General features: G+C 39.9%; 1 protein-coding gene across 1 annotated transcript in view; it reads right to left on the bottom strand.

Moving 5' to 3' along the window:
- Nucleotides 1–19,247, bottom strand: part of NUP210 (nucleoporin 210) — a 113,001-nt gene that overhangs the window by 55,620 nt on the left and 38,134 nt on the right. Inside the window, exons 10-15 of the mRNA XM_054033911.1 lie at nt 18,416–18,556; nt 16,808–16,945; nt 9,910–10,065; nt 5,857–6,055; nt 4,140–4,285; nt 40–261 (exon numbers count right to left, since the gene is read on the bottom strand). Of these exons, the coding sequence (XP_053889886.1) occupies nt 40–261; nt 4,140–4,285; nt 5,857–6,055; nt 9,910–10,065; nt 16,808–16,945; nt 18,416–18,556 (1,002 nt within the window). The remainder of the gene's footprint in view (nt 1–39; nt 262–4,139; nt 4,286–5,856; nt 6,056–9,909; nt 10,066–16,807; nt 16,946–18,415; nt 18,557–19,247) is intronic.

Genomic DNA, 19,247 nt, shown 5'->3' with positions numbered 1-19,247 from the left:
ATTTGACAGAGAACAACATAAATAGCTTCTGGCACTTACTTGTTCTCCCAGGGTCTTGCAAGATACTCTAACCCAGTGCTGGAAATGATTCCGAGATGTCGGAGGCCCAAATAAAGATAAACCAATACTTTCTGTATCTTCAGCAGTGATGTTCCTAAAGAATTTTGAAGGTTCTTGTACCCATGGTCTTGGTCCACCTTCAAACAACATGTCTTTGGAAGAACCCAAAGTTACCAAGGCAACAGAAGAAGGATCTATAGTCTGGAAATGAACAAAAGTTATACTCATTCATATACACCATAACATACATAAATACATATATACACACACATATATATTAAGATACTGAAATCTATCAGATGACCATACATTATAATGAAATTTTTCTCATTCGCAGTGGAAGAGCCGTTTGATTATCATTTCAGTTTAGCTGATGATCTGTTCTACAAAAACTTTTATAAATATGGTTAATTCAGAACACAGCAGTACTAAAATGATTAGCAACAATTAAAATAAACTTTGCTCATTAGGGCTATGCCCACAGTGCCTTAGGAACTCTGTTTTTCCTTCTATTGATGATAATTCTCCAATCTCCCCCTCTTATGTTAACTGAGCTACTCTGGGGGGAAGAGATTCTGAGTAAAATCCTGGTCCCACTGAAGTAAATGGCAATCTTCTCATTGACTTAAATAGGGCCAGATTGCACCCTCGATCTTTTGAAACCCTTCAGGTTGATTAATCTCCCAGGTACAGCTGCTCTTCAGAACCTGCATTTTACACCCTGACTTTGTTTACCCCACTAAATGAAACGAAGGTCTCACTTCAAAACCCTACAGGAATATTAGAACAAATTCTGCACTGATTTAAATCCTAGCCCATCTCATTGATGTTGCCTGCAATGGAAATCAACAGGGAAATTGGTTTGACATTTTTAATATACAAAGAATCATTTGTTTCAAGTGTTCCACAACCTGATGTTAGTAAGACAGACCAACACTGATCTGGACATAGGATGGCTCAATTCTTTCTGTGAAAATTCGTGCATGCTGGTTGGAGGAACATGGTTATAAATACTGGGCACAGACTAATTTTCAGTCAACCCTCATAGGTTATTCTCATTGCACAGACATCCACATGTTGCCAAAACTGTAAGTTTATTCATTCATATGCTTTTGCCCTGTCCTTGACTCCTACTTGTCTTCTTATGCCAAGGATTCTTCCACTTTTTCGCTCTGTGGACCATTTCATAAGAGACATTTTAATGGAAGACAACTCCTCCCAATGTCTCACCCCTGCATTTTTATACATAAAAATATTTCATTCTTCAGATGGCAACAACAAGGAAGAGTACTATGGATCACTGTTTGAAAACCACAGTTCTAAGGTCTTTCTAAAGTTCCTGTCACTGTGCTATCTAAGCACTGGCCAACAATGAAAAGATAACAGAGTAATCCCTAGAGTAGTCTATCCTCCCCCCTTCCATACACCCATGTCCCTTTTATTCATTGCCCTCAGAAGGGATACACTGATGTCATATCTGTAATACTTCTAGTGAATAGATAATATCTTAACTCAATGGGAGAGAAGATCTTTTATTCTGTTCTGGATAGCTCAACATCCTCCTGTCTGAAAGATGTGCAAGGATCTCCTCTTTTTTTAAAAAGACTTCTTGGATCTAATCACAGAATCATAGAATATCAGGGTTGGAAGGGACCTCAAGAGGTCATCTAGTTCAACCCCCTGCTCAAAGCAGGACCAATTCCCAACTAAATCATCCCAGCCAGGGCTTTGTCAAGCCAGGCCTTAAAAATCTCCAAGGAAGGAGACTCCACCACCATATATTCCATAATATGGAATCCAATTATTACTTCTGTTAAAGGCTATATTTAATTTCCCCAAACCTGGTGCATTCCATTTTGTAATCTCAATCTGTGTATTTTAACACCAAGAAATGAAACACTCATTTTTCAACTGATGCAATTCATATAACTTTTTCCCAGTCGAATGGACTCCTCATCCCCTTGTTAATACAATACCTATATTCACTTGTATAAACTCTTACATGTCAATTTAATCTTTTGAATTTATTATGTATGCTGTGTTCAATCTTCAGACACCCAACAGCTTACCTAGTTCATAGAAACAGAACTGAAAATTTGTGGCCTCTTTGCCCAATAAAACTGTATTGGGAGTTAGGTTTTTTTATGTAGTACTCAGAGCAGAATTTAGAATACTTTATAAAAGTAAAATTGTAATAAATATAGCCAGTAATTAAGATGATGGAATGATTATTGGCAGAGGCGAAGCAGAGTTCAGGGGATGGGAGTGAGACACAGCAGCAAATGGACTCTTATTTTATTTGTTTATTTTATTTTAACTATGTTAGTCAAGTATACTAGGTTAAGACAGACTAGTGTGAATTTCCAAATTGATCCCCACTTTCAGATTGTTGGACAGAACGTGCCCTTGTCAAAAAATCTCTACAATGAGCCTTGGGGATGAAATACAAAATTAGTGTTTTAGTTCCATACTGGTGAAACAGGATTTCTTTTACTCTGATCAATGCCGCAGAAACAACTCTTGGACAGAATGTAATCTTTTAAAGTGAAATCATCGTTAGACAGATGCAAATTTATTTATTCCAGATTCTGAAACACTGCTATCCTAACATGCAGCAGTGGTAGCTTCTGTGGATTCAGTCTCTGGCATCTAATCATGAAGCTGACACACTGTCCTATGCTTCTTAATCATTCCTTGGACTTGTGAATACTGTCCTTTAAATGAGGTTCTTATTTCACTTTGTAATCTGTCCAATGGTGAAACACATTTTAATTGTTTGCAAGGAAAAAAATACTCAGTTCCACAGACTACACAGGCCACCAGACTCTGCCTTTTTTGCCAAATAATAGTTTTGTGTGCTGTGACTACAGGGGTAATAGGCTACTCTTGCTTCTACCTGCTGCTGTGGCCATGCAATTGTGACTGCTCTCATTACTAGCTTATTAGGCCAATCGTTAATCATTTTAAACAGACAGTTAGATACAAGGAAGGCTTTGAACCTCCCACCACTTCAAAGTTTACTGATGAGTAACTAATTAATTCAAGTTATAATATTTTTCTCCAAAATGTATCTGAGTTCAGAAAGATTCAATTTCTTGAACTGATTGACAAGTCCAGATCTCTTTATAAACCTTGTACTATATGTTATCATTTAGTAGCATATTTTCTCCATTTAATTCACCGAATAGCACCTTCATCTCCCAGGATTTTATATTACTCTTATTGAGATCTGCAATATACTGCCTTTGCTTTATTACTGTGGTTTTTAATAGTTCCTTTTTGAAGTGAAGATGACTGTGGGCAAATTTAGTACAATATTCATGAAAGTTAGAGACTAGCAAAACTAGCTAAAAACAGGAATAGTCTGAACAACATGTGCACCCAAGTTCTCTTACTCTCACATGAAATGTCTCTAGCTTCTGTTTGCCAGAAACTGGGAATGGGTGACAGGAGATGGATCACTTGATGATTACCTGTTCCATTCATTCCATCTGGGGCACCGGGCATTGGCCACTGTCAGAAGACAGGATACTAGACTAGAGGGACCTTTGGTCTGACCCAGTATAGCTGTTCTTATGTGTTCTTATATGCATCACTCTTCCAGCAAATCCACACTCATGCTGACAGTATCCCCTGTTATTCTAGTCCTAGGTCTTTTCTTCAGTCCTGTCTATCTGTGATTGTTTTCAGATAGCACCAAACTCGCTTTCATTTCTGAACTAAGGGAGAAACAGAAATACAGTGCACTAACCCACTACAGAATTCTAACAAGTCCTTTGTTTGGCTTGGGGCACTGATTTGGTCAAGAAACATCTCAAAGACACCAAGTAAGTCGTGGTACAGAAATCAAGCTGCCTGCAGTAAGTATTGGCCCTGATTCTAAAAAGTACTTAAGCCACTAGTACTTAAGCACATGCTTAAGAGACATGATTACCTGAATTGAGACATCCCCAGTCAATGGACTCTCATTTTCATATATTAGCACATAATATCAAATCTCAGTTAAGATTTAAATGAATTTTCAAGAGTAGACTGTTTTAAGAGCATCAATTAAAGAGAATATCTTACTACAGGCTTACTTTTAGTGGTAGGTAGGCAGCAATGGTGATGCTAGCACTAAGGTGGACATGACCATGAGTGTAACTAACAACAAGTGTTGTGTATCCTTGAGCCTCAGCTTTCACTCTGACTCCACTGCAAAAATCAGAACTTGGCATAAGTCTCCCTGTCAAAAAAAACCCAAACAAATAAAGAGTAAACATTTGGGGAGAATAAGCGAGACATTTTAATACAGATTTTAATATAGCTTTCTTGACAGTATTACGTTTGTGCTAGAAATATGCAGGGAATATGTACAGATAATTTCAGTGACTGCACGGAGGAAATGCAATACTCATAGCTCTATTGAATAATGTATTGTCATTAGCCTCAAAACTGTCACCTTATGAAACATACAAACTTATTAAACTTCTTTTCCTTCCAAATTTTTCTAAAAGGACATCAGTCTTCTCTTTGGGATACAGAGTAATATAATTTGCTCTTTCTTTTAGCAGAGTATTTTTTCCTTGCTGTTCTAAATTGAATCTGGCTTGTAATTAAGCCAAAATAAAATGCACGGTTAAAACAATCTTTACTGCACAGAGCATGATGTATTACCTACATTCAAGTTAATGATTAAGTTCTAAGTTTTATCTAGGGGAAAGTTCTTAGTTTCATGGCATGTGCCTGTTCGCTAACCCAGATGTTTTGTGGGGTTTTCTTTTCTTCTCTCTCTTTTTTTGGGTTTAACTGGATTTTTTTTTTTAACAGAACAATGGCAAATAAGGTACATATCCAAACTAGGTAGAATGACATTTAAAAGAGTTGCCGCTTTAGCAAGCAGACGCCCTAAGTCTAACAATAACTGCTTTGATGGCTCAATAATACAACACAAGGAAGAACTAACTAACAAGAAGCAGGCTAACAAAGGATTGTGGGTGCAAGGTAATCTGGGTTCAGCAGACACCAGATGACAACAGAGTTGCTCAGCCTGTTAGTGCAGAAGGATTCGTTAATGGCAAATTTAGAAGAGATTGCACATTCCATATTCTGGTCAGACAAGTGCTATAATGGTGGAAACAGCTGGGGAAGCACCTGAGGAAATGCACTGCTTAATATAGTAAGTTTCAGAAAGACAATCCTTTGGCCCTGCTTCAATGACTGCAGTGAATGGAATTTAAGAAATCGCTATCCTTGGCCCCCATTTCTCCTAGAAAACAAGCAAACAATTAAATGGGTGAATGGCTTAATAGAATTGAAAAGAGAACTTTATGCAAAGTTGGGCACGGTATCATAAGTGAAAGAGTTTGGTATCTTCACTTCAGCCAATGTGACTCCTCAAAACCTGACATAATTGGTCATTTCTGGTGAGGAAACCATCAGGTCTGTTACAGCAAGGACTTTGAAAAAAACAGTGGAAAGGTCTGGGGTAGAGCAGCGTGTATGTGAGTCTGAAGATTCCTCAGTGTACTTGGCTTATTTGTTGCAAGAGATTTTGGTATCCTTAAATACTAAAAGACAAAGAAATAAAAATGCTACTCCATAAAAAAAAAAAAAATAGGCATCTTCAATATACAGAAATGTTGGACTACTATGGTCTCTGTATTTGCAGTTGGACATCTCTCTAGTAATCTGCCATGAATCCATTAAAATAGGTCCTTACAAGTAGATGAATGATTTATATTTGTAACATCTCTATTTGTCTTGTAACCTGAACTGAATACATGGGGCGGGGGTTGTTTTGTTTTTTAAAATCACCTTGGAGTGGTTTGAAGACGCCGCGGTTTTCTACCTCCACGACTAAGTCGAAATGTGAACAATCGCTCAGTGTGACCATCTCACTGGTTTCAATATTCACTAGGCCATTAATCCTCAAGGGCAGCTCCAGTATCTGACCCACACGTGCTTCAACTTGACACGGCGTGAACTCCATGCCACTAGGTTCAGTTACATATACCTGAGAGAGACAAGAAAAAACAATAACGTAAGACTCAGCTACATAAGGAACTAGAAAGAAAGTTTAAGACTCAGTAATTACGTTTTCCCCCCCAAAAAACCCTCTCAAGGACACCTCACCACAGTAAGTTTCCCTCTGAGAGAAGAGGGCTAGAAACAACTGCCCAGAGTCCCAACAGTGCTGTTCCCCATAACTGCCAGGGAGAGGTGCGAAAGAGTGACTAGAAGTGTTCCGTAAAATTTTAATACTCTACCAGACAAGAGATCTTTTCACAAGTGCATTGAAACCTGCACCTATTTTTATGCACTCTATAATCTGCTGCCTATTTTATTCTGGGATTATTTTAAAACGTTGGACCTTTCCCCCCAATAAGACACTACCACAGATTCCGACAGAGGAAGTTTCTGAGCTGAAGTTCCACGGGTATAAGGGCTTGAGCCAATCCCATTGAAGTCAATGGGAGTCTTTCAACCAGTTTCAATGGGCTTTGGATCAAGAAAGGAGATGGCAGCACTGTATGAGGGAAATGCTGGTGGAAGTTTATATTAATTTTTTCTATAACTATGTTAATAGACTCTGATTCAGGGTGTCTTTTTTCAATAGTGTATTTATAAGAGATTGTCAAGGGTGCTCAGTGCTTGGTATAGTTTGGGTTTTTTTGGTACAATAGCGGAAATCTCACTAAGTAAAATGACAATCTGGAGCTTGATCCTGCAACTTTTATTTATGCAGGTAATCCTTATGTGAGAGGCGACAAAGAGTCCTGTGGCACCTTACAGACTAACAGACGTATTGGAGCATAAGCTTTCGTGGGTGAATACCCACTTCGTCAGATGCATGATGTGAGAAGCACCTCTGACATCAAAAGGGTTACATGTGTAAGTAAGAGAGGCAGCATCAGATCCTAGGAGTCTAGATGGTCTGAAATGATTAATAGAATGTTTAAAGACATTATCTGAAGTGTTGATGAGCAGGCCCTTGAATAGTATTTGTTTGTTATTCCGATTTGTTACCTTCTTGCTAATGTTAAAGAAACCATCAGACGGATTGTAACACTTCATAACCATTGCTTTGATCAAAGCTTTTCATTTGCAGCATCTTTAACTTTTTAAACCATCTGCCAAAAGCTTCAGGGTAAATTGTTAGACCATATGGTATGGTGTTAAACTGCAATCCTCATGGAACATAAACGACTATTCTTATAATTTGCTTATCAAGGTCAGCAGATAAAGCTCCTACCCCAAACACTTCAATTTATTCCAAACAGAACACATAACATTTAACACGTTAGCAGAGATGCTCACACGATGCTCAATTTGCTCAATGTATTGCTCTAAAAGCTTGCATGGTAAGAAGCATTTTTCTGAGTTATTACCGTCTATAAACTTTGAATTGTATTTGGAAATAGAGCTTTAATTAAAAACATCATTTCTGAATCTCCTGCAGGCAACTGTCATATTGCTAAAAAGTGACATCTTTGGGACACAGATAATATGGGCGCAGTGTCACAGAAAGATTGTAAAGTAGAGATTGACTCTATGCATCCGAAGAAGTGAGGTTTTTACTCACGAAAGCTTATGCCCAAATAAATCTGTTAGTCTTTAAGGTGCCACCAGACTCTTTGTTGTTTCTGTAGATACAGACTAACACGGCTACCCCCTGATAATTGTAAAGTAGTTTCCATCTTGCTTTAACACTGGTTTAACGGCCAGATCATCACAGTTTACACATTTAAACACTATGTTTAACGTCCATTTAAACTACATTTTGTAGAATTGATGTAGTTAACTTAAAATACATTAAAAGCAAGCTGGTGCACCCTGCAAAGATGTTGCAGATGCAGTTTGACCCAGCAAGTTTTATTTCAAAAGATTTTTTCCAACACAGTCATATTAAACAAAAAAGTCTGGCTGCTTAAATTGCTCTCTTTTCATTACGGGACAGTACTGGAGAGTTTGACAAGCACATACTCTCTCACACTCTTGCCAGAAGGAGCTCTGAAGCAAACAAGGGTACAATGTGGAACCTGAAGGATTTTAGCTATGCTGGATAAGGGGGGGTCATAAAAGCGATTAGGCATTTTGGGTCACCAGTGTCTGCAATTTTAATCCAATCAGTTCACTCCACATCAGCTGCTAAATTATATCCATGCACCTGTTATGCAAGTGCATTCTTCCAAGTCTACAAATGCTCTTCCGAACTCAACTGCCACCTTTTCTTGGAGATGGCTAGCATTTTTTTTTACAAGGCTCTCAGTTGGATGTAAGGGTGAAAAGTTGCTTGCCAGACTGGGTCTCTCATCGCTTGGCATAAATAAGCATATTCCAGGTGAGGAGTTCTCTATTTATGACCATATTGTACACAAATATACCTGCTCCAGGTCTCAAAATAGTCAAAAAAAAAAAAAAAAAAAAAAATCACACACAAATTTGCAGCTCTCAACCACCATCTCTTACTTCTACTGCTGGAGTTCAGAAGCAAGCTTTTACCCCTCAATTCAGGTTCTCTCTACAATGTTTAGCTTTTTAAAGCTTTACTTTTACTCTGCCTTTTTCAAAAGCCTGCATTCAGGCCAGGCCCATGCTTCAGAGGCTGCATTTCACTGAGGGTGATACAGACAAGGGTATGCCCATTTTGGCCCCAATCTAGCTTAAAAAGTTAAGCATGTGCTTACATGCCATGCTATATTGGGGCTGCCTGTATTCCCAAGAGCACCATGAATGCTACACAACAGTTGAATACAGTGAAAAATAACACCGTTTTTGAAGTAGGCAGAATGCAGTTACCCAAGTTAGAATCTGACCAGAACAACTGGGGCTACTGCCTTCTCTTTTGTAAAATAATAAAATAAAATAAAATAAAATAAAATAAAATAAAATATGGTTTATCCATTAAATTTATTTTCTTCCATTTTTTGTTCAGGATTACTTAAAGGCATTAGCCAGTTCTCCATTAAGGAACATTAAGCATCATGTAAGTTCCCCCAACTTCCAAAGCTGCAAAAATGCGAGGAAAACGTATTTAAATTCATGGAGCTCCATCATAAGCCTCAAGTAGGGACTTTTCTGCTCCCCCACTTCTTGTCACAGAGATTTTCTTGTAGGTAGATTGTGATGCTTGTTCCTAGATTTTTTGCCACTAGGTCACTACCACAAGCAATGATTATTCTATAAAAGCAGTAAGAGCGGGTATGGGTTTGCAGAGAGGTGGCCAATGCTTCCAAATGCCTCCTGACTGAGGTATATTTTTTTGTTCCCTGTATCCTTCTAAAGCAATAACCCACTAAAGGAATCATGGTGTCTTTTCTAAACAAGTTTTAGCTTGTTTGGGGATCTGGAGCTCAGCTAGGTTTGTCACGTGGGATTTTGTAAAATTCTGACTTTCTATCTTTGCTGAGAAATGCCCATCCACCTGGATGGTGTCTGCTATCATTTAGGATAAGGGAAAAACAAACTGTTTCTGGCAGAGGCTCTGCAGGGCAACAAACAGTGTTTTTAGTTAGGGTTATCAGGCTGATTGCTTGGCCTGCAACGAGTGAATATTTGTTACTTTTTTAACAAAGAATTCAACTGGGAAAAGCCTTTCCTGGGAGAGGAGGTAGAGGGACAGGCTAAATTTCATCGCTGGGACTGACATTAAAATAGTAATTAAAGAGACAGTCTGAGAGGAGCCCCCAGTAGCGTGAGCTCTGACTCAGCTTGCCTGCCGCAGGGCATGGACGCAGAATTCTGTGGGACATGTGACCAGGGGTTGTGGTTTAAGAGACACTCTGCTTCTTGACTGACAGCTCTCCCTGCCTTCTCTACAGCTGCTAAAGTCAAATTTCAGAAGAGGCCAGAGAAAATACCGTTTACCTTCATTTCTCCATAGTGCAGTGGGTTCTGAACATCATTTGCCTGTATAACACTGACACCAATATCACTTCCAGTTGTCATGACTCCTTTGACGGTTACTGTAGCAACAGCCTGGTTAGAATAGGACCAACTGAAATTTCCACTTCCACCGTGAGCCTAAAACATGAAGGAAAAAATATTTAATTTGTATTAATATGGTGCCCTGTTCTCTCGGTTACCATCTACCCAAACTTCGGACATAGTACATAAAATGCTAGACACACTGCTTAGAGTTAAGAATGCTAGCACTGAAATACAATGAAACTGAGGCCCCAACACTTTAAATCAGCAAGGCCAGGGATTAGCAGATTCCTACCCTTCATTCATTTTAATTTCAGATTTATTCACACATATACATTTTGCTCATCACTGCTGCTAACCTAAACACCTCTCTCTACCACTGCTGCAAAATTCTAATGCTCAAAGATTCCTGTGATTAATAGCACTTGCAGTCAGCATATCATTTCACAAGTCAGCACAACAGAGGCCCAGCGTGTGTGATTGCTGTATTTTTCAAAACTCTGATTAATTTTCTGTTGCTGAAAGCCAAAGACAGTCAAGTGGACGTTTTTAGGTCTCAGTGCAGCTAACCTACTGTACTATGGCAACTGGCTTCTACCAATGGGAATTGTTGAGAAGTCTAAAAAGCAAAAGAAGAGGGCAGAGAAAAGGAAACAAAAATTGAATTTTTGCTGCCATCGCATCTTTATTTTTAGCCTGAACGGTATGTTAGCAGATGTTTCTGTATCTGTACATCTGGCATACATATTGCTCCAGGAATTTATCCATCAGGAGTGAGTGATAGGTAGCAATATAGATTGCCCACACTTACCTTGGGCAATACAGAGGCCTGTACACTGTGTAGGTTACATCCTCAGCCAGGCTCTCTAATGATTCAATCATTGCCAAACCTACATATTCAAGTCAAAGGGGACCATTCCCAAGAATCAGACCTTTCCAGTTCATGAAGGATTTTAAGATAAATTGCCAGGACTTTAACTTTATTTTAGTTTAGTGGAGCAAGGGGGAACGACTAATTATTCAGTCTTACGGTCTGTGTCAGAAGAGAGATGAATGACCTTACCCATTAAGTAGTATGGTAGCTCTGTAGCTTATTGAAATCAAAGCAGAATACTATCTGCTGAAGTTTCACATTCACACTGAGTCAAGAAGAGTTTGCCCCATCAAAATAACACTGTCATTCTCAATCTGTAACATTTTTATATAAAGAAAACCATTGCTATAGAATTCATAGTTTTTAAACAGCATTATGGTAAGTTACAAAAATAATTCTGTGGCAACATCTTGCTGCACAGCAGAAAGTACTGAGAATAATTTGCATTTTTTAAAAAAACATCTTTTTCTCTATCACCCAGGTGTCCCTCTCCACATGCTATGGTTGACTTGTGAGACAATGTTCCATAATGAGAATAATGTCCTATGGCAAGAAGCTTCAAATTATGTGGGGGTTAATTTCTGTAGCATAGTAAACATTTTCTATAAACAGTTTCATGATTCAACTGATGTAAACAAAGTACAATGAAAAACAAGATTCATGTGGGCAGTAATCATAGGTCTAAAAGGAGGAGCAGCTGAGACACATGCAAGTAGACTCTTCCAAAAGAATCAAAGAGGAACCAATTTAATATGGTAGTTCCTTTTCTCTCATGGGCTTCTGGATGGCCCATTAACAGAAAATCATCAGAAAAAAAAAAAAAAAAAAGAAAAACTACTGGCCAAATAGGCAACAGTTGGAGTGGGACTAGGGGAAATAGGCTCAGTCAAGAAGGGTGAAAGCTCGGATTCCTTAGGATAATGCAGAATTATTCATTCAAAATGCTTTGGAGACATCAGGTATATCTGGATAAACAGAGCTTCACTTAAAATAGTCAGAAGACTGACTGTAAAAATGTTACCTTCTTATGTGTACACAGAGTCACATCTTCTTACCAGGCAGCCAAAAAAAAAAGTGTTGCTACATTTTACTCTAGTTACTACTGGCCAGCTCAGGGAGAATAAACTGGATTCTATCCTGACTTGCACATCATCCATGGACTTGTTCACTGGGCCCACCTCGCACAATTTGTATTACTGATGATGCACAAGCCAGAAAGAACACAACTTGACTTTCAGATTCCTAGCTTTGTAGGGCTGACACTTGGCTTTTCTAAAGTAAGTAAAATAAAAAGATGTTTAAACTCTCTTTTTACATGTATTAAGAGCCCGTTTAGAAATCATGAAATCAGTGACATAAAATAAACATGGAATCCCTATGATGCTATTTGGGCAGAAACACTTTTCAGAGATTAAACAAGCTTTGGGACTAGTCCAAAGCCCACCAAAATCTCTGGGCGTTTATTCCTTGACTTAAAACCCACTGAGCAAGAGGTGGAGACTAATCCGAAAACAAGAATGGCAGTAATAATCTGTCTACTGTAATTAATAACCAATTGTAACTGAGCACTAACTGCTGTTGTGATAATTAAGCCTACAAATTTGCCCTAATTGTGAGGGAAGCCATGAGAAGTGAAAGTTCATGAAATGTCACAATAGCCTATTACAACAAGCAATGATGGGAAAAGCAAGATAGAAAGACTGAATTAGTAAACAGAAAAAAGGCTTCCTGTTATAATACAAGAACTGTGTTAAGATTATGACTGGTAAACATGAGGAGCAGAGGACCGGAAATCAATGAATCAAAATACCTGCGTCTGACATTAGGTCTAACTGATGGACAAAATAACGAGGGGGTGGATTATTCCACCCATCACTTCCTTTTGGGGTTCTTAAAGAAAGAGACTTTGGGAGAAAAATTGGTTCCTGGAGTGAGCTTCACTATTCTGGCTGCCACAAGAGTCTGGCTTAGCCGGCAAGACTGCATATTTTGCAACACTGCTGTACACCTGTGACCAGAAAGAGGCAGCTCAAAGCAATGTCCTAAACAGTCCAATACTGGTAACAAGTTTGCCAGGTCTTGGAGTGGCTGATAAGACCATGTGCTATGTCTGTGTTTTTCCAGCAGTAAGATCAGAAGTGAGAGTTAACATCAGAGACAGAAGCTGCATTTTCTATCTTTGCTGTTCTTTTCTCTCCCTTTTTATGTGTTTTCTTATTTTGACTTCTTAGGAAACAGCATTTTAACAGCAGCAGCAATAACAACAGCCCATCTCAACTAACGTCTTTTTCCCCAAAAGGACAGTTATTACCATCCTTAATATCATCTAAAACTGTGAAATGTGTTTTTTCCTTTCTAAATACTTTCAGGAGAAGAACCTCTCTTGTATTCCAGGTGAGGTCTTGGGCCTTGAGTCCAAGTGGACCTTGTTCAGGACCTCAGTCATTGAAGCAGCCACGAAAAGCTGTGTCCTGAAGGCGGTTGGTGCCTGTCATGGTGGCAACCCTAGGACTGCTGGTGGACTCCAGTGGTGAGGGAAGCTGACAAGTCAAAGGAGGCGACCTGCCGAGCAATGCTCGCGAACCGGACTCCTGTTATGGCTGAGAGGTACTGGCTGGCTAAAAGTGCTGCAGCTGGGGTGGTTGTTGAAGCAAAAGCCCAGGCTTGGGAGGAGTTTGGAGAGACTTTGGATAATGATTACCAGATGGCCTCAAAGGTGTTCCGGCAAACCATTCGTCGCCTTAGAAGGGGTCAGCGGGACGTTGCGCAGACTGTACTCAGTAAGGGTGGTGAAACACTGACTTCGACTAAGGAGACTGTCCGAGAGGTGGAAGGAGCACTTTAAGGAACTCCGCAACTCGATGGACATGCCCCCCTTCCAGGAGGCAGCACTGGACACCTCCGGTGAGATCGGATCTATTTCTGATGCTGAGGTCAATACGGCGGTAAAGTGCCTTCGTAGTGGTAAGGTAGCAGGGGTGGACAAGATTTGCCTGGAGATGCTGAAATCACTGGACAATGTTGGGGTGTCATGGTTAACGCGCCTGTTCAATGTTGCGTGGAAGGCGGGTGCAGTACCTCCAGACTGGCAAACCAGAGTGGTGGTCACAATCTTTAAGAAAGGAGACCAGAGGGTGTGTTACAACTATAGGGGATCACACTCCTCAGCCTCCCTGGCAAAGCCTGTGCCAGGGTGCTGGAGAGGAGGTTACGCCCACTAGCTGAACCTCAGATTCAGGAGGAACAATATGGATTCCATCCCAGCCGTGGAACAATGGACCAGCTCTTTGCTCTCTCGCAGATACTTGAGGAGTCGTGGGAATATGCTAATCCAGTTTATCTTTGTTTTGTAGACCTGGAGAAAGCATATGACCACGTTCCACGAGATGTCTTGTGGGAAGTGCTGTGGGAGTATGAGGTGTCAGTGCCGCTTTTGTGTGTTATCTTGTCCCTCTATTCTCGGAGTGAGAGCTGCGCTCGTATTCTGGGCATCAAGTCGAGTTCGTGCAAGCTGGGCATTGGACTCTACCAAGAATGTGCCTTGTCTCCACTGCTGTTCGTGATTTTCACGGACAGGATATCAAGGCACAGCCAAGCTATGGAGTGTATCTGGTAGAGGGACTCAGAGGTGGCATCTCTCCTGTTTGCAACTGATGTTGTCCTTCTTGCTTCATCAGACTGCGATCTCAGATGCTCACTCAAAGTTTCGCTGCTGAGTGTGAAGCGGTTGGGATGAGAATCGGCACCTCCAAATCAGAGGTCATGATCCTCTCCCAGAATAAAGTGAACTGCTCTCTTCAGGTGAGGGGGGAGCAGCTTCCCCTAGTGGATAAGTTCAAATATCTAGGGGTCTTGTTCACGAGTGATGGCAAACGGGAGCATGAGATCAACCAGCGGATTGATGCGGCAGCAATGCAGGCGCTGTACTGATCCATGATGGTGAAGTGGGAGCCAAGTTCTCACCCAAGCTCTCTGTTTACAGGTCAATCTACGTCCCCATCCTCACCTATGCTCAAGAACTTTGGGTAATGGCCGAAAGGACAAGATCGCGGATACAAGCAGCGGAAATGAGGTTTTCTCCACTCAGTAGCTAGGCTTACTCTTCGACATAGGGTGAGGAGCTCGGCTATACAGGAGGGCCTCAAAATAGAGCCGCTACTCCTCTGGATCAAGCGGAGCCAGTTGAGATGGTTCAAGCACCTAATAAGGATGCCCCCTCAGGGGCTTCCATTGAAACTCTACCGGGCATGTCCCACTGGGCAGAGGCCCTGAGGTCGACCCAGGACATGCTGGAGGGATTACATCTCCCGGCTGGCCTGGGAACGCTGGAGAATCCCCCAGGAGGAGCTGGAACCTGTTGTGGAGGAAAAGGAGGTCTGGTCCTCCCTACTCTCCATGCTGCCACCATGACTCTCACCAGGAATAGCTGCATAAAGGAAAAAGAAGAAGACAACGACGACTTTCTCCAGCTAAAGGGAAAGGGAACATGGGGTATGCTTAAAATGAAAGCCTTATTCAATATTTTATATTTCAAATGCTTTACATTTCAAAACCTTCCCCCCTCCTCCTTTTCTGTATTTTCAATAAATTGTTAACAATGATTTATCATGGCATGTTTGCCATGGTACCAAGCAGGCTGAGGCCTCTGTACACCAAACCCCAAACCTTGTTTACTGTTGGACAGTTAGGATCACTGTAATCCCTGTGACTCTGTGGGCCGCTTTATTCCATCTAAATTAATACAGTGCTGCTGTAAATGTAGATTAGGTAAAACTTTTCAGTAGACCCACTTTATAATTTAAGAAAATCAAAGCAGAACATCTAAAGATTTATTTTTTATGAAAATCAATGTAACCAATGCCACCACCATGGCACACAAAAAAAAGATTATAAGAAGAAACAAAGGAACATTTTGAAAGAGCATGTGCCAAATGTTCAACTCTCCATAGGGGACAACAAACTTGAGTTAGAGCAATGTAATAGAAATGTGCAAAAGTGCTGGGCATTTTTACATGGTTATGTATAAGGTAACAGAGTATGAGCTGAATTCTGGTCTCTCACAGGTGAAAATCCAGTTGAAGCCAATGAAGTCAATGATGTCATTCCACTGTGGAAGAGCAGAATTTGGCCCTATACAAAGTGCAAAAATAAACCATTCAAATCTCTTGTTTTACCATATGTACGCTGCTTTGTATCTTTTCCTGGACAGTTTGATCAGAGAAAAGACTCGTATCTCAGCGCACACATATGCCAAGTGGATAGATAGGAACTGCACATGTAATATTTTTGAGGCGAAATGTGTTGGGGAATCTTCATTTAGCGACCACCTCAAGGGTTCAAATTTTGATTTTGTAAGCAGTATACAAAAAGGTTCCAGTGGAGCACATTCAAAATATGGTTTGATTTAATAGTGTTCCTTGGCAAGCATGGTAGCATGAGAAGGACAGGAGGAGCACAAGAAAGAGGAGAATTAAAAAAAACCCCTGTTGTTAAATCTACCGTAAAGAAAGCTGTGGCCTTTGCCGTCCAATAACCATGTTATTGGTACAGCCAGGGAGATAGGCAGGGAATGAAGGATGCCAACATTAATGCACTAGGGACTAGCCATCTTAAGATGGCTTCTTGGCAGTCACTATGCCAACTAATTCAGGGAACCTATTTGCAATAAATTAAGTGCCTCTCTCATTGCCTGAAATCTGTCACACTCAATTATCGTTAAGTTTGACTTTTTTGTAATTATGCTTTACTTTAAAAGGTACCGATAACAGAGACAAAAATAACAAAGATGCAACTCTTTTTAAAGCAGTGCACTTGAACTCCAGTGAAATGCCACCAAACACACTTTTAACGTAAATATGCCTGCAGCAACCGGAGATAATATGTAGCAGCAGTTTCCCCAAACAACTACTGGCCTAAATCTTCCAGAGTGACACTTCCTGCATTTAGATGGCTTCCTTAGCATACCTTTATTGTGTACTGATAGGCTCCTGCCTTTGGCTGCCATGGAAATGTCAAAATGCTCGGTGAAAGGATAATGGGAACATAAACTTCAACTTCTTGCTGGTTTCGTACTGGTACAGGCAATGTATGAACACCTCCATCCTATAATAAGTAACAGCATGTACAATTATAAATGACATTCATAGCACTTGTTAAAAGAAAATTGTGTGTTTATTTATAAATAGGTTACTGAGGAAACACACACACACAAACAAAAGGATATATTTAGCATCTTTTTTTTTTTTTTTTTTTACTATTTGCTCTGCACTTCCTGTGAGCAAATTAGCAACTCATTGGAACAATGCCTACTCTATATTAGATATACCACTGTCATTACTCTGGAGCCATAGATGAACATCGCAATTTACTGGCAAATTAAGTAACAAGGAGCCCACTTATCCCTTCTCCACTCCTTGTACTTCATAACCCTTCTTCACACCCTGCTCAGCCCCTTCCTACTACAGTCTGTTCAGTGGGAAAGGGACAGATTGTAGTTGGAGAATAATGCATCTATGCCCAAGGAAGGGATTCTTAATACCATACTCTGAAACTGGCTGTTACGTTGCCATCAAGAGCCTTCCATGACTATGATTCCCAATGAAGATGTAATTCCCCCTGCTGTTACTCCTGCTGGGGTTCTGAAAACACTGCAAGTCTCGCAGACCTTGGGGAGGTCTTTTCAGAAAAGCTGACAGAGAGAGGCCGACTGCCTGAAGCAGAGGGTGGAATTGGTTCATCACTTTCAAGGAGCAGCTAGGAAGAGATTTGAGAACAAATGTGTCTCAGTATTTGAACCCCATCAAGTTTCAGACATAAAACCAAATCGCTGAATGGGGAGGAACCCTCCCAAACTGAAGTGCCCTGGTGGCTGCATACTTGGCAGCCACCACGACTGGCCAGGGAGCAGAAAAGTTTAATCAATATTCATTTTTAAGAGGCTTGTAGGCTGGTATGTTTGGCAGGTCTTCTTTCTAGCATTTAATGATCACTTATCAAATGACAGAAAGTGTCCCAAAATGTAATGTAATGCAAAGCAGGGCCAGGACATGGCACAGTGAGTCAGAATTTCCCTCACACAGTAGTAAGCCTTGACATTTACTCAGAGTATGTGACTGGGCCCTTAGTCAGCACCCTGCTACAAGACATGCCCACGTATTCCGGATAGCTACCAGAGAAGAAATTCAGAGCAGTGCATTTCAATCACTCTAAACAAGCGGTAAATGGCACACAACGAGGAATCAATCTTGCAACTTTACTCAGGCAAAACATCTATTATTCATTCTTTCTATTTTTGTAGCATTCAGGAGTCCCACCTACCGACCAGGACCCCATTGTGTTAGGCACTGTATAAACACAGAACAAAAACACTTTGTTGAGCATTTTGCTTAAGTAAGAAATTCAGGCTCTGCCCCCTCGTCCATTTATATATGTTCTTATTTTTGTGTGGCTTAGTCATGTAATTCCTATTTTTGCTTTCAGAGGAGTATACCAATAAAAAGATTCTGATGTGTATGTACTTGATAATTTTTCTAAGCATATGAGCAAACGAGAACATTTTTTAGTAAGACATACCTGATCTACTACAGATGTTAAAGCAGCATCGATAATAGTTTGACCCTTCTTTATTGCTTTCACATAGTGATATGATCCATTCAGAGAGGATTTCAAAATCTCAAAATATTCTTCAGACAATTCTGTATTAATTCTGATATTCTGAAATTAAAATATATTGCTTATGTGTTGCCAGGGATTAACAACATTGAGGAATACATTTCAGAACAGCAAAAAATATTATTTTGTTAAAAAAAAATAATAATCAGAAAATCCAACCAGAAAAAAAGTCACACTACACATATATGGTCAACTTACAAACAAATAAATCCCCAAATATCCAACCTTGCTCTCAGACAAATAAATAAGATTAAGCTAAAATTTCCAAGTTTAGATGCTTGAGATTAGAAAGCTACATAAGGTTTTCAGATGTGCTGAGCAGACAGCTTCCAAAACAGAACATTCATGTAGGTGAATGAATATGGATTCAGATGCCTAACCTGAGGTACTGAAGTTTGAAAATGTTGACATATAAATAAATGTAAACAAATGTTATAAAGTTACATTGTATAACTATATATAGTTTAACAAGCTTATCTGAAATTCAGGGGTATAAGAGGGCTTTTTCCCCCCTTTAAGACAGACATCATCCAGTGCGTCAAGATCATCTTATTGGTTTCCTGTGGGACAGAGTACTAGCATCCAAAAACACTTCTATCATCATAATTTAAGAGAATTTATTTCCATCAAAAACAACCTCTAATGTTGCGGGAAAGGACATCACTACTTCTACCACTAAACTAATCAATTCAGATTTTACAACCTCCAATTTACAATTTCTCTATTCTGTCAT

Source organism: Malaclemys terrapin, chromosome 7, assembly GCF_027887155.1.
Source record: "Malaclemys terrapin pileata isolate rMalTer1 chromosome 7, rMalTer1.hap1, whole genome shotgun sequence".
Taxonomy (NCBI): Eukaryota; Metazoa; Chordata; order Testudines; family Emydidae; genus Malaclemys; species Malaclemys terrapin.
The sequence above is the reverse complement of the archived record's forward strand: the minus strand, read 5'-3'. Positions and strand labels throughout refer to the sequence as shown.